The sequence below is a fragment of the Mus caroli genome, chromosome 10, assembly GCF_900094665.2.
Source record: "Mus caroli chromosome 10, CAROLI_EIJ_v1.1, whole genome shotgun sequence".
NCBI classification, from domain to species: domain Eukaryota; kingdom Metazoa; phylum Chordata; class Mammalia; order Rodentia; family Muridae; genus Mus; species Mus caroli.
In genome coordinates, this window is record NC_034579.1 from 107257645 (window position 1) to 107274611 (window position 16967).

At 36.6% G+C, this 16967-nt stretch overlaps 1 protein-coding gene across 1 annotated transcript in view; it reads right to left on the reverse strand.

Annotated features, from left to right (window-relative positions):
• Trhde (thyrotropin releasing hormone degrading enzyme) overlaps window positions 1–16967 on the reverse strand; it is a 398108-nt gene that overhangs the window by 33869 nt on the left and 347272 nt on the right. The window contains exons 13-15 of the mRNA XM_021175200.2: window positions 14145–14292; window positions 12034–12131; window positions 10532–10639 (exon numbers count right to left, since the gene is read on the reverse strand). Of these exons, the coding sequence (XP_021030859.1) occupies window positions 10532–10639; window positions 12034–12131; window positions 14145–14292 (354 nt within the window). The remainder of the gene's footprint in view (window positions 1–10531; window positions 10640–12033; window positions 12132–14144; window positions 14293–16967) is intronic.

Consider the following 16967-nt stretch of genomic DNA (forward strand, 5'->3'; position numbering starts at 1 on the left):
AAGGAAGGAAGGAAGGAAGGAAGGAAGGAAGGAAGGAAGGAAGGAAGGAAGGAAGGAAGGAAGGAAGGAGAGAAATAATTCTTCTGTTTTTCATTGATCATATAACTCAAGTGGAGGGGAAAAAGATGTACTAAAGCTTTACTCTGGGGAGTGTTAATGGAAAGCGTGTTTGAAATATGTATCCCAAAGAAGCCTGTGTGTTTTCCTCAATGTATTATCAACATTATTTCAACTAGAATCAATACCTCTGCAAAGAGACATGCTTCCAGTGCAATTTTCATAAGCCAGGCTAAATGAGGAGGAGGTATGCACACAGCTCTCTGTTGTGTGTCCCATAATATATAACATAGAAAGCCAAGACTGACCAGATAAGGGTACATATAGAATATGAACAACTTCACACATAAGAAAATAGGAATGACTAAGATACAGCTCAGTTTTAAGATATGGAACATAATTCACTGAGGATATTACCACACTTAAATTATCATTCTTCCTAACCCCTTAGAAATAACTGAAGCAATATTTTCTAATATTCTGATATCATGGTTAAAGAATAAAAGTATAGAAGTCATTATGAAGTAAAAAGATATATTGAGTTATAAAACACTATTAGCTAGTTGGTAAATTAGTGTTCTAAGTAAAATACTTAATGCAAGTAAGAAAATTATAGACAATTTAAAATTAATGTATGAGTTGTGTGTCTTGTAATATAAAGTAGACCAGAAATTGTTATACATTTCAAAGGATAATGAATAAAGACAGAATTAAGAAACATGTAAGGTTCCTGAGGATGTCTGTATGCATAATTTCATTTTAGAAAGTGCTTTCTTGTATGCACGTATCTACAGATGTAGCTAGGTCTTTATAAGTAGGAAAGGTTTTTACTTTTTAATGAAACAAGGTTATGATATGAAAAATAATGATTTTCATGAACACAGGTGGAGACATAAAGCTAACTTAAGAGTCCAGTGAGCACTAAGTTTCCAGGGCCATGTTCACACCACAGTTCAGCGCAAGTACTCAGTGTTGCTGTCTCTCAAGCCCTGCTCTGTATCCTCTCTCTGCTATGTGTGCTTCCTGTTTAGACAATCTTTTTCATTTCTCATTAAAGCTGTTTCTTCTGCACAATAATTCAGCACTCTTCAAAAGTGATATATTCCAACCTAAGGAGTAAGGGAACCTGTGAATTGTGTTGCATGAACCAAGTGCCAAAATACTATATTCTCCTTTTATAAAAGAGATTCTATTACTTCTACCACCCAGAGAGAAAATAATTCTCACCTATGTTTTATCTTCCAATGGGGCATGGTACTGCAATGGCAAAGAAAATTTTAAATATTGGAGATGATATTTGTGAAATATGATTTGGGGCTCTTAAATTATGTTTATTCATAAATCACAAAGGAAAATCCATGTTATCAGATAATGACATTTTGATCATTGATTACAGTGATATTTGGCATAAAAATTGGGGTTACCACGAAAAAAAAATCTCTTCACATTGTTTCAAGGAATCACGTTCTTTTTGTATTATTATTTAAAAAATGTTTGTATGTGCACAAGTAAGTACATGAGTGTGAGTATGTAATACACATACATAGACCCACACATAAAGGCACACACATTGCAGAAAAGTTTCATAGTGCTCTTTTATATGTGTCTATGTACAGATGTAACTATGTCTTTATAACTAGGAAAGGCTTTCGATTTTTACTGAAACAAATTTATAACATGGAAAGCTCATAGATTTCTGAGAGACTCTACATTAGAGCTGAAGCCTGGAGAAGAGAGAAGAGTGACATAGACTCTGTGCCTGCTATGAAACCCAGTGCCAACATATCCCTCAAGCTGTTGATTAGATATGTCATAAATATTACCAGAAAAATACAGGTCATCTCCATTGCTCTAGGTTGCTCTCCAATACTTGATGGCAGTCAATCCCTATTGCTGAAGACATCACATACTTCAGTCATAGGGACTGGGTAAATCAAGATGGCCAGGAAGCTTTCTCTCTGGTAGGTAACTTTAGTATTGGGATATGCTGTACAGGAAGCTGGGGGGAAAGTCACCCACAGTCTCATTGAGATGTGAATACTGTGAGCTACAGTTATGACTGGAGTAGTCTCCTGGCACATACTCTCTGCACTTTCACCAGTTGTGAATGTGTTAAGCATTGTCCACTATGTACACCCTCCAAGTAAGCTTCGCTGATGAGGTTCAAGATATGCACTAATTTATGTGTATAGAGATACAAAATTAGAGAGTCACTTTGTACTGGGTGTATTTAGAAAAATAATGTCCTGGCGCTTATAATAAGCTTCCCAATATGGGTTCTTGGTCAGATTAGTAGTAACACATACGTGTATCATCCTATAGATCAGGTCTTAAAGACAATCAGAATGTGGCTAGTTGTGAATTAATATTCATGCCACTATTGCAGTCATGAGAATATCCCATTACAGTCATATGCTTATCATTTTATATCTAAACTCCCTGTTCTATTCACTCCTCTACAAAACAGTTATGTCGTTAAGATAACACTGTTCTGGCTAAGCAGTTCTGACTGGAGAAAACCTTCAAATCTATGAATGCAATGTTTGGCACAATATACAGTAAGTATATTCAGTACAATGTATGATATATCCTAAAGGAACAGGACCAGAAATTCCTAAATCTCATGGACTGTAAGTTAAAGTAAGTCCTTGTTTTAGAGGTCAATCATATACAAGAATTTTTTCTTACAGATACCTTTATTTTTATGTGCATGGGTGCTCTGCCTGAATGTGTGTCTATGGGTGCCAGATCCTCTGGAACTGGAGTTACAGATAACTGTGAGCTCTCATGTGGGTTTTCAGGATTTCCTTGGGCCCTCTGAAAAACAGGCAGTGCTCTTAACCACTGAACCATCTCTTCAGCCCCCAAATACTGTAAAATCAGTTTATTTAATGTATGATACAAATATTTCTTTGTACTTTCATATTCATATTCTAGTAAAACTCAAGAACTGGTATACAATTTTGAGGTAGAGAGATAAAGGTAATATTTACTTAGAGACCTAGATGGAAAGTGTTTTTGGAAGAAAGGGAAAAGAATAAATTGTTCCTAATTTAGAATAACTTTGAAAATTTTGTTTATTCTCTATCACCTTTTGTAAACACCAAACTTATAAAATGTAGGCTTAACACTGAACACATTCAATAAATGTTACTATCTCACCATTTAAAATTCACATTAACCATCACAACCACATTATAACAAAGGCTGCTTTTGTTTTGTTTTGTTGCTTTGTTTGCCTTCATTTCATCTGAAGGTTGGGTGTCTGAAGGTAGGTAGACATTCTCTTACTGACCATTTCTAGACTGAGTGGTTGATCCTAGAGATGACTGGCACTTATCTGACAAGGAAGCTAAGTGAGTTTGTCAACAGTGTCTATGTGAATAGCTGCAGTTTAATCACAAATGTCCTTTACTCTGGGGAATTCTCTTTGCGTACATCAGCAGTTTACACAGTGTGTCCCCCAGAGCAACTGCACTACCATTACTTGGGATCTTCTTATCAGTACAGACTACTAGACCCCACTCTACCAACTTGACCACAAAGTACAGATGTGGTGCCCAGTAAACTGAGGTCCTCAATTGTGGATGCTGCCTGTTGGGGCTTAGAGCCACCAATTCCTCATTCAGTAATTTATATCTGCTACTGCAGACAGCTCTTAACATACATTGCACTGCTTTTAGTTGTTCAATATTTTAAAACATTCTTGAAAAATTATATCTGGAAACTTGAACCAATGTAGTAGGGGTAAGAAAGAGGCTGAAAGGAGCAAGAAGCCCTATCCTTCTAATAATCGTCTTGACAAGCTACAGAACTTCTACAGGACCTGCATTTTCCTTGGGCAAAATAAAAAGAAAGTTTTTACACAAAACCTAGCAGTCTCTGAAATGTGACAAACATTAAAAGTAAGGTAAATGTAGATTGATGGCCAATACTAATAACATATTAGTGACATTATGAATAATTAAAGGAGTAGTGAAGTTTCTGAATTAAAATTTCAGAGAGCCCCCCCACCCCGGTCTGGCTTCAAAAGGAATTTTAACATCATTTCAATTCAATAGACTTTGTGTATGGAAAGGGTATGATTTTGTGTGTGAGAGTACATTTGTGTATTATTTATAGATGTGTGTGTGTGCATGTGTATGTGTGTGTGTATATATATATATATGTATATATATATGTGTGTGTGTATCTTTGTGTATGTGTGCATATGTATATATGTGTTTCTATATGTGTGTATGTATATAAGTGTTTATATGTGGGTATGTATACATGTGTTTATATGTGTGTCTGCGTATATGTGTCTATGTGTATATGTGTCAGTGTGTCGGTGTGTATCTGTGTGTCTGTAGTCTGTATGTCTGTGGAATCCAGAGGATAACATGAGGTATTGCTATTTAGGAACTGCCCACCTTAGTATTTGAGACAAAGCCTCTTACTTAGCCAGGTTGGTTGACCAGTAATTTCCAAAGAATCACCTCTTCTTGCTTCTCCAATACTGAGATGATAGAAAGATATTATCATACATAAAGATTCGATGAGTAGAAGCCATGTGCGAGGAAACTCCTCCATTAACTGAGTTATTTCCCAGCCCCATGTTAAAGTATTATTTTAAAGTAGAGCTAAGAGATCCATAGAAACAAATAACCCTATTAAAAATAGAGTAGGGTGCTAAACAAAGAATTCTCAACTAAAGAATATCAAATTATTGAGAAGCACCTAAAGACATGTTCAACATCCTTAGTCACCAAGGAAAGGCAAATCAAAACAACCCTGAGATTCCACCTCACACCATTCAGAATGACTAAGATCAAAAACTCAGGTGACAGCAGATGCCGGCAAGGATGAGGAGAAAGAGGAACACTCCTCCATTGTTGGTGTGATTGCAAGCTGGCACAACCACTCTGGAAATCAGTCTGGAGGTTTCTCAGAAAATTGGACATAGTAATACCTGAGAACCCATCTATACCATTCCTGGGCATATACCCAAAAGATGCTCAAACATATAACAAGGACCTGTGCCCCACTATGTTCATAGAAGCCTTATTTATAATAGCCAGAAGCTGGAAAGAACCCAGATATCCTTCAACACAGGATTTGATACAGAAAATGGGGTGGTACATTACACAATGGAGTACTACTCAGCTATTAAAAACAATGACTGCATTAAATTCTTAGGCAAATGGATGGAACTAGAAAGTATCATCCTGAGTGAGATAACACAATCACAAAAGAACATACATGGTATGCACGCACTGATAGATGGATATTATCTCAAAAGAATGGAATAGCCAATATACAATTCACAGACCACATTTAGCTCAAGAAGAAGGAATAACAAAATGTGGATACTTCAGTCCTTCTTAGAAGGTGGAACAAAGTACTCACAAGAGGAGAGATGGAGACAAAGTGTGGAGCAGAGACTGAAGAAAAGGCCATTTAGAGACTGCCTCACCTGGGCATCCATCCCATATACAGGTTCCAAACCCAGACACTATTGCAGATGCCAAGAAGTGCTTGCTGACAGGAGCCTGGTATACCTGTCTCCCTAGAGGCTCTGCCAGAACCTAACAAATATAGAGGTGGATGCTCCTCAGCCAACCATTGGACTGAGTGCTGGGTCCCAGTGGAGGAGTTAGGAAATGGACTTGAAAGAGCTGAAGAGGTTTGCAATCCCATAGGAAGAACAACAATATCAACCAACCAGACTCCCCAGATCACCCAGGGACTAAACCACCAACCAAGGAGTACACATGGAGTTTCAGCTGCATATGTAGCAGAGGACGACCTTATTAGGCATCAATGGGGGAAGATGCCCTTTGTCCTATGAAGGCTCAATCAATGCCCAGTGTAGAGGAATGCCAGTTGGGGAGGTGGTAGTGTGTACGTGGGTTGGGGAGCAACCTCTTAGAAGCAGGGGGAGTGTGCATGAGATAGGGAGTTTCCAGAGGGGAAACTGGGAAAGGGCATAACATTTGAAATGTAAATAAATAAAATATCTAATAAAAAAGATGTCAGTCTGCAGTTTACATATTGGAGAAGGGTACTGTTATCTACTGAGTAAATCTTTCCTATGAGTTTAATCTGCATTTCTCAGGATTCTCTCCAGGAAAAGAGACATCAAGGGAATATGTATTATAAAGGGGGTTTACTAGACTGGTTTACATCTTATGGACTGAATAGTCAAACAATGTCAATGTTAATTAACCATCATCACACTCAGAATAGGATTAAAGCTTGTGTTGTGGCCTCTAATGCTATTTGAAAAAATACTATGGGCACACACGTAATTTCAGTTTAAATCTATTCTTGAAAAAAAGTTGTGATCTCTATGTGGCCAATGGGATAAACTCCACTGTATGCCAGTTCAGAGACTGTCAAGTAGAAATTACACTGCAGTAGCAGAGCATCTCTATACTGGACTCAGTGAAACTCCTATTTCTTATCTATTTATCAGCAAATGAGGAAAACTACTTTCTATCTCTGGTTTATGTTTTTAATATATTAATAATAAAAAGACTGGTCTTTCTCATGTTTTCTTTGTTTTATTTTTAGGTGTGAGATTTCCAGGTCTCAGAAGTTTTCCCCTAGTTCATATTTTCAAGATCATTTTATCATTTGTATTATTCTCTACTGAAGGCTTGGCAATTTGTCTCTTTTCTGAACTGTGGCACCCGGATGAACTTAGCCTGCAAATTGCAACCTAACAAGACCTGAATGTAGCTCAATCCATTTTTATGCATGACATCACCATTACAATTCGACACATTGTAGCATTTGAATATTTTAAAAAGGGATCAGAATGTCGACTCATTCAATTTATCACCCACTGTAAGCCCTGAATTTTTCTCCCTGCTCCCATCATCTCCAGCTATTCATGGCACTTTTTGTTTCTGTTATCCCCCTTGCACGGACATTCACATCTGTTCCGTTTGCCTGATTCCAGTGGCTCTGATTTACCCATCTGCATCTGTCAAGATGCTGCAACAGCTCGGCAGCGCCCGACGTGAACCTCAGGACTTCTGGACTCATTGTTTATTCTATTCTGTTTTCAGAATAAATACACACTTTCCAACATTTTCTAGATCTTATTTATGTGACTCCTGGTAATCCTCACTTACTTTCTTACAAATTACCCTTTTTAAGGTTCCAGGTAAACAATCAAACAAAGTGTGGGAAAAGAAGACTGACTAAGCAACTCAAACCTGTTTTTCCCTTTACTGTTCATTTAAGAAAGTTAAACTTTTATTTTTGGTGATATTACCTATCCCTATGCATCCACCATTCCCCCCAAAATAACAGCCTATATAGGAAACCATTGAAGAGGAGCTATCAAAAAAATGTGATGAAGCTGAAGTACAGTTCTCTACAATTGATGATTTCTGGTAGGGGTGCAGGTGGGGAAGAAACTGTCAAAAAATTACAAAATGTTTGACTCCAACTTCATTATTTGTACCATGAACAAAGGCAGAATTATCAAAACCAAGATGAGCTGACCACGTGTGCATGAACTTCCATTTATAAAGGAATTATGGGAATAATACGTAACAGAAGCTTGTGAATATAAAGCAGTATATTTATTAAACCAGTTTCCTTTAAGGGGCTGAGCACAGAGAGTTGACCATGTTCCCGGGAGAATATAGACCACACAAATTAGACTTGTGGTCTTTCTTTTTCTTTTTCTTTTTATGGGTGTCGGGAAGGAGGGAGGGGGAGTTCACAAGGATGGCAAGCAGACTTGAGAGGACTGAAAAGTGAGTGTAACCAGGGTATATTATGTGAAATTCCCAAATAACCAATAAAAAATACGATGTTGAAAAAGAAGATAGCTCACCTAGCACCAACTGTCAAGTATCTTTCGTGGTGTTGGTCTACTGTTAAGATGCCATATAAATAATTGAAAGAGAGCCCTAAATCTTCACATGCACTAGCTCAGAGGATACCACATTCCCTTGCTTCAGTAGATCACTAGTGGGCATATCACACAGTTGCTTAAGTAAATCTCAGTAAACAGAGTAAGTTCCATTTAGCAAATTTGCATGCCTCAACACAAAAGAAAGCAACACAGAGATCATAAAAGTAATGAAGAAACTGTCAGAAGAATCATAAAACATTTGGCTCCAACTTAATGACTTTTACCATGAATAAAGGCAGAATTATCAAAGCCAAAATGAGTTGACTGCTTATGCAGAAACTTCCACTTATAAAGGAATTATGGGAATAATAGAATACAAAAGCTTGTGAATGAAAACTAGTATATTTATTACACTCTGCAGCATCCTGTGTGTGCTGTTTGGAATTCCATCTTCCTGTTTTATACTCTGTTTTACAGGGCCACTGCTGCCCCTGGTCCAAGACAGTCTAACTAAGATAGCTTCATCTGTCAGGGAAGAAAAAGAACTTCTTCCGAAGAGGAATCTCTTCCTTTGGCATGTCCTCTCCTTCTCTTTTGCTCCTATTTTTTTTTTCAGAAAGTAAATTAAAAATGTATGGAACATCACTGTCACACTATACCACTGATAGAACTATGCACTATTAATTTTGGAATCACTTCTATTTGCGTTCCAACTACCATCTGACACAAGCATTTGTTTAATAAAGTTTTTCAGGTAAATGATTATTTTTAAAATTAGGGAATTTTTCCCAATAATTTTAATTTTTAAATGTGGATGCTAAGCCTGCATGCTCTTTGGGAAATTATGAGAATATAATGCTGTCAAACACAGTTTAATAAAATCATAAGGAAAACAGGTTCATATGGATAAGGTAAGTGAAAGATTAAAATCAATTATTAGCTCCAAGGAAGGGCCTGTATTTATAGCCCATAAATATATAATAAATATATCAATAGGAAACAATGTAAAAATAAAGCATAAGGAAATAAAGATTATAATTTGTAAATACTATTATTGCTCATTTTTTTATTGTATATGTATGACACATGTCCTAATTTTTATTTTACATTTTGAATAAATGTTTCTCTGTTCTAATTGCATACAGTAACCTCAGAGGAACTGAGGACAACAGGCGAGTGGGTCATATGATGTGTCCAGTTCTAAGGCAACAGTTTTCAGAGGACTTAGCCCCAAAGACACTAAGTGCTAATAAGAGTAAAAATTTTAAAACAATGACACTTTAGGTCTAGAAAAGACAGATGAAATTTAATCATCAACTTAAATGCATGATGGATCAATTGACAGATGGTAGTGACAAAGTACATTCCTTGTAACTTAGCATAAGACGAGAAACAATTCATTTAAAGGACAATGGGGAAACTGTTAGAGAAAGTGATAAACATTAAAGAAGCACTAAACATTCCAATGAAGACTTTCCTACTGGAACCGCACCTCTAGACACATTTGCCAGTCTTTATCTTGAACTCAGTGAGGTGGTATTAAATTTAAATCTGAAATTGTTGCTAGGACAATTATCAAGTTGACCCCAAAGCAAGTATTAATGCCTACCTTTCTATATGTTTCTGTATGAGGTCTTTACCATCATGACCTACATCAGACTTAAACCTCTTGCAACACACAAAACATCATCCTTTATCTACCCTTCCCTTTCCATGAGACTGTTTTCTGCAGTTCATCATGGAAGCCAGAAACTAATCATGTGTGTGTGTGCGTGCATATATACACACAGCACACACACACACATATCTTATTGACATATATATATATATATGAATTCTAATACATACATTATATATTATATGCACATATATGTACATATGAACTAAGATTCCTGGAAATACAAAGAACTATCGTTGTATCAATAGGATGTGTGTGTGTGTGTGTGTGTGTGTGTGTGTGTGTGTGTGTGAGAGAGAGAGACAGAGAGACAGAGAGACAGAGAGACAGAGAGACAGACAGAGAGACATATATAAGTATGATACATCTATCACTTTCATTAAAATGTGACATTTCATAGAATAATGTTTTCTTTAAAATATTTTATGAAGTAATTTTAATTTTCCATTTGTATTAATATTATGCATCATAAAATTCTAAGATAAGATACAAGGTTAAGGGCATTGTCTAGGGGCACCCAAGGAGCAAAGGCCTTGCTTACGACATTTTGGTTTTTAGTTTTTCATATAAACATCAGTTCTGGTTCTTTGTTGATAACCTTTCATGGTGATTGTGAATAAATACTTCAACCTTTATAAAAACCTTTAAGAGTTTAAATTAAGGTAATTTCTATCATATAAGGAAGTTACCATACTTAATACAAGATGACTGCCCCATGAATATGAAGAATAAAGTTCTAGATAAACGAAGTTAGCCCAAAGCCTGAATAACAGTCCCAGGATGAGTGTGTTGCAACATCCAAGCTGCTACTTTGCCCACCATGAAGCTGAGACGATGATCTGCTGTGTATTTTTCTTGCCTCGCTATTCCCCAGTTGATAAGAGGGATGTAGCCACCTAGATATGAAAAACACCAGAAGTGAAAGATGGGCTCCAACTTACCTGTTTCTGTTGCTGGAAATCCAGTCTGAAATAAGTGTTGATGCCTGCTGGTGACAGTGCTTGTTCCCAAAGCTACATGCCAACATTATCACTTCCCTCCGTAGCTCTCTGTATATTTTCAAAGAGAGAAAAGGGGGTTAAAGAAAATGTTACTATGTGAAAAAAATCAGAGCAAATCATTTTGGATGGATGCATGCATGGAAGGATGGAATGGTGGATGGGTAGTTAGATATAGATAGTATATATACATATGGGGAAGCCAGAGACAGACAGACCACCATCTCTCATATATCGGTTAACTCCATTTTCATCTTGATTGGATTCAAATTTAGCAATGAAGATATGTCTCTTATATACCTATTGTTTCCACAGATAGTTTATTGAGAAAACAAGACCCATTCTGAATGTACATGGTATTGTTCATGGGCAGAGGTCTAGACCTTATTCGGGAAAAGGGAAGAAGCCAAACTGAACCATAAACTTCATCTCTCCTTGCTTCCTGAGTATGGTGGACACAATAGGATAATTCCCCTCACCTTCCCATCACTATGCATGACGACCCCTGGAAAGTATCCTTGTAAGCCAAGGATCAAAATAAACCCTGCATTTAAACAGGACTGAAACGCATATTAGCTCACAAAGACTGGGACAACCTTTATAAGACTTGTACAGGTTCAAGCCATACAAGGAAAAATAATTTTCTCTAGTTAGGGTCTCTGTATATATAAACATTATGCTCCATGATAGGATGCATGCCCAGGAGTATTGGCCATCATGAAACTGATTCCATTTTATTGTTTTATTTCATTTACTTAATTTTGTCTTATTGGGTTTAATTTCTTTCTTTCTCTCGTTCTCTCTCTCTCTTTATTTCTTTCTTTTTCTCTTTCTCTCTTTCTCTCTTTCTTTCCTTCTTTCTATTTTGGTTTTTGTTTTACAGACAGAGAATCACTTGAAGTTCAGTGGGCAGAGAGGTGGGGTATATCTAGAAGGAGTTATCACTTCCCTCCGTAGCTCTCTGTATATTTTCAAAGAGAGAAAAGGGGGTTAAAGAAACTCCTTTCCTCATAGATTTGCAGAAAATATGAAATATATTGTGAGGAAAAAAATACGCTATTTCCTTTATCGCTTATTTTGTTACAGCACGGAAAGAGTAATTAATGTGGTCGGTAAGTAAACGATAACACGGAATAGGCTTAGATACAGAAATCCTGTGGTGCTGAGTGGAGAAGCTGAATTAGGCTGAGCAGGAGTCAAGCACACTGAGTGTTTGCTGGAGCTCAAGGGGGCAGGTTCTGATCCCAAGATCACAACACAGACAGATCTTAAATTAAGACCAGGCAGCAAAAACTGTGTTCCTCTGCTTCAGTTTCCCCTGGAATGGGAAATCAGAATGCAGAATGAGACAAAGGCAGTCTCATGATGCTAAAGTTGCAGTGTCACTGGCGGCGTGTAGTTGCACAGTTCTGGGGGGAAAGGAGAACAACAGGGTAAAACAGTACTCATGTTGGTAGGAGGCTTGAACGAGAGATCCATTGAAGTTATTTTTTGGCCATCCAAGCTTGATGTATGTTGTTGCAACTTGTTTTAGAATATATTCCTGCATGGAGAATGGGATAAACCAAAATGAAATTAGTTTCACTCTTCACAAATTCTGTAATTTAAAAACTATATCTTAATAATTCCATGTATTTTTTCTTATGCCTTTATTCAACTTACTATTTCAGACATAGAACATGGTATTCTTTTCTTCTAACTGAATAATTTGCAGGGCTAATCTTTTTTCCATGACCAATCTTGATAAAGTAAGGGAAATGAGGACTATTCAGGGTGAGATTCATGCATGCATATATGTAACCATACACAGAGGCACCTTAGGAAAACAAGCATCTAATATACTTTTTAAGGTTGCATTTTTGTTTTTGCATAGGTCTGGGTGTCTATGTGAGTAGATGCCAGCGATGTACAGGTGCTCACAGGGGAGAGGAAAGGGCCTCCGATCGACTCTAGCTAGAGTTGTAGGTGATTGTGAGCTACCTAAGCCAATATAGGTGCTGGTAATTGAACTGCAGTCCTTCAGACGATCACCAAGCAATTTTAATCTCTGGGCAATCCTCTTCAACTGGAACAACTAATATTTGTATATTTTGCATCAATAAAGGCTACTCAATGAAAAGCTGTTAGACCGGCCCAGCCAATAGGCCGGTATTCTGGAAAAGAGGATGAACATAACACTTTCATACAGTAATATAGTATCACAATTTCAAAAATCTGTTCACCTAATGATGCATTTAAATATCAATGCTGATGTAAAATATGCTCTCCCTTACTTTAATGCAATCTTAGAATTTTGTCTAAGGAATGATAGCACTAAAATTACAGCAAGAACATCACTTAACTTTTACTGTAAGTGAGGAATCTAACAAAACTCTACTATTAAAAAGTATAAGCATACACAAGAGTGTATTTTGCCTTTTTAGGAGTTTCATACTTCAGCATATCTTTGTTAGGGAAAAAGGGAAATATAAGACTTTCTCTAGCAGATAAACATCCCATAACTCAAATGACACATTTCTTTGTACATCTTTGTACAGCTAAGGGCATATGTAAAACTAACAACAATAAATAGGCAAGCCATGATTTTTCTCAATTTTAAAAGTAAATTGGTGGAGTCACTTTGATGAAGGCTTTGGGTAAGAAAACAAGGAAGGAACAAGGCACCTGTGATGAACATTAGACAACCTGGATGGTTCTAATCACACATTGAATCACTGACAAGCCATCTTTGAATAATTTCAATTGTGAGTGTCAATTCACAGACTTACTATGTCATAAGTCATGGAATGACTTCACAAAGCACAGTACAGGTTCTTAAAGTATCTGAAGAAAACCTTACAATGCACCAAGGTAATTGTGATAAGAAAGCAAGGAATCAAAAGCTCATTAGCTGTAGTTAATCCTGATATTATTCAAAATGATCATTGAATCTGATTAGGTGCTCTTGACAGTAAAATTTTGGTTTCCTGGACTTTAAGCTTAGAAAATCTAGTCAGGTACCATTTTGGAATGTATGGCATGCCTCTGTGTCTGCCTGGATTATCTGTTGTTTGCTGCCCTGTATCCCCTTGGACCCAATTATGGATGGGCTTTGGCCTCAATGTTGATCTTATCCTTGTTAATTAAGGAGGTGCATTGAATTCACCATGCCCTTTTGGATAAAAATAATGACTAAGAATCTTTATTGAAACTGTCTATATTCTGTTAAGTTTTCTGGGATCTCTCTACTCAGGTTAAGTCCTTTGTGAACACAGAGCCCTTTAACTCTGAAGAAGTAAGTTTGAACTTTATGGATTTGCCATGTACATTCTTTCTTAAATTCTCAAGCACTTAAGCTTAATTGACACTTTTAGGCCAGAATAAAAGGTAGCTTGTGTTAAATTTCTTTTTTTTTTTTCAAATAACTGTCATCGGTATTGCATAGAAAATCAGGACAAAAATAACAGCCTAAACGGGCAAGAGGAAATGAAATAATTCATACTCAGTTGCACGGAGTGCATAATGAGAAAATATTTTATCTTCTGAATATTAGAAAGAAGAAATTCTATACACTTACATTGAAGATATTGTAGTTCTCCATGCGGTCCAGTAATTTATCCAGAGGATAAAGAGCTCGGCTGGCAGCATGCCAAGGAAGAAAATCCTTTTCCTCCGACAGGTATCTGATGATCTCTAGGGGGATATTCTGAGGCAAATAGCCTGCCCTGTACAGTCAAAAGAAAGTTAATGATAATTAGATATAGAAAAGATACACATTAATGCAAAAATGAAGATTTTACTTATGCAAATAAAAGACAGAAAGCAAAATTCATCATAGTCTGAGGAAAGGACACTTAATGACATAAAAATACTCTTTTTTTAAAAACAATGGCTTATTAGGGTGCCAGAGTCTCATGCAGAGCCAGAGAGTTAAAGTGTTACAAGAATACAAACACATCAGAATGTGTTTTAGTAAAAGAGAGAACTATGGAATTTGAAGTGAGCCAATAGGTATTTCCTTGACAGGAGCTCTTCAGTTAAAACAAGTAATTGAAAGTAATTGATCACTAACTTGGGATTCCCTGTAGTTCTATGCAATGACTTTTCATTCATATTGTCCTCTAAAGGATGGCTAAAATTAAAATAACGATTTATGTTTTAAATGTGCACATCATATAACAATGTAAATACTTTAATTTGATGCTTTGTATATGTGTGTTTGTACATATTGTAGTGTGGTGTGTTGTTGCAGGTGTGTGCATACCACAGTGCACATGTGGAAGACAGGAGGTATCTTTGAGTGTCAGTTCCCTCTTATTACTACAAATGCCATGCCAGTTGGCCCATGAGTTCACAGCAAGCCTGCTTTTTGCCTCCTTTCCCTCAGAGGTGCATTCTGGGATACTGACATATGCCACAGCATCAATATTTTCCATTGAGGAGGAGGATGCTGTGGGGTCTGACTCAGGTCATCAAACCTACATTGCATTACCCATCTCACCATCTTGCCAGCTCAAATATAAAAGTCTTTAGTACATATAGAAATGAAGCATTGGAAAATTATCTGAGTACATTTCATCTGTAATTTAAGGGGATTCTATAGAATAAAGAAACCAAAAAAAAAAAGTTAGTATATCTTGAATCTCTCACAGATCACATAGAAATGTAAAATGGCAGTGATATATCTAATAGTGTATTAGAAGATGGTCTTAGCCTTGATGTCTCAATTCTACTAGCAACATCATGTATTGTTCTAGACTGCTTTTTACCTTAATTATTGATATGGTATAAGTAATGGTGTCTTATCAACTTTTTACATTAGGAACTAATATTCCATGTGATAGTCTCAGAGGTAGGCATTTGGGTGAAACGAGAGAATAATCCTCATGAATGATAGGAATGAGGTATAGAAGAAGCACAGGTAGGCTTGCCTCTTTCAGTCACTATTGTCCACTAGGACAACAATTGCATAAATGCAAACGTTTAGTAGATAGATAGATAGATAGATAGATAGATAGATAGATAGATAGATAGATAGATAGATAGACAGACAGACAGACAGACGTGGAAACAACCAAATCATATTTATTTTCTTTGTGTGTATGTGAATGTGTGTGTATTTTGCCTACATGTATGTCTGTGCACAACATATGTATCTTGTGCAACAGAGCCCAGAAAAGGACATTTAATTTCTTGGAACTGGAGTTACAGAGGTTGTGAGTTTAGGGAGCTGGGAATTAAACCTGGACCCTTTGGAAGAGCAGCCAGTGGTCTAACCATTGACCATCTCTGCAGCCTGAACACAATCTTGAGTTGATTGTGGTGTTTGTTTTTATGTTACTTTTTTATTAAAGAAATCATATTTATTTGTGCATGATAGAATGTGGTCAGGGCAGAAGCAAAATTTACCATTCTCATTTACGCATTTTTCATAATATTTAGTACTCAATGTGATATACTAAAGATAGGATATAAGCAAATGTATGTAAATATTGTTTAACTGCTGTGCTTATATTATTTACAATTAAAAACTAACCTTGGATGCTGCACTTGAATATTTCTCAAAAGGAGGTAAAAATAATCTATGCCATTATAAGAATTTTGTTTTAGCTATGACATAGAACCAATCGTAGGTCATGTAACTAACCCTTATTTCAGAATTTTCTAACAGCAACTACTGTTTAAAACACTAGTATCTATAATATCACCCTTTACAATTTATTCTTCCTTGTATAAATAGCATCAAATTAATGACAAAAGTATGTAAATAAGTAACATCGTCTCAATAATAATTACATTTTGCTTTCTTGGGTTTGTTGCCACTAAAGGTGATCATTTTTAAAACATTGTATGCTTTAAATTAAAGATTATTTTCAAGAGAAAATTCTCCTCTTCTGGTTGGTCAGAGGAATACAGGGGGTCTCCAGACACAGCGCAGGATATTGTCACTTCTTTCTTTTCCCTGTAGAACTTGAGAGTAAGCACCTATTGCTGGAGACTACATGTACATTGTGCACACGTTTAAGTATCCAAGCTAGAACTGACTATGACTGGTACTGCAAAACCTAGCCAGTTACCTGTAGCCTGCGATGTCAGAGACTTGACGTACTTTATGAGGAATATGATCTTCTATAGATAAAATGATGTTATAGAAATAGACCTGCAGCCAGGCAGTGATGGCGCACGCCTGTAATCCCAGCACTTGGGAGGCAGAGGCAGGTAGATTTCTGAGTTCAAGGCCAGCCTGGTCTACAAAGTGAGTTCCAGGACAGCCAGGACTACAATAGAAAAGAAGCTTAAAGCTGATTTTAAAATTAATGTCTCCTGTACAATTAGATAGACAATTCTCTCTCTCTCTCTCTCTCTCTCTCTCTCTCTCTCTCTCTCTCTCTCTCTCTCT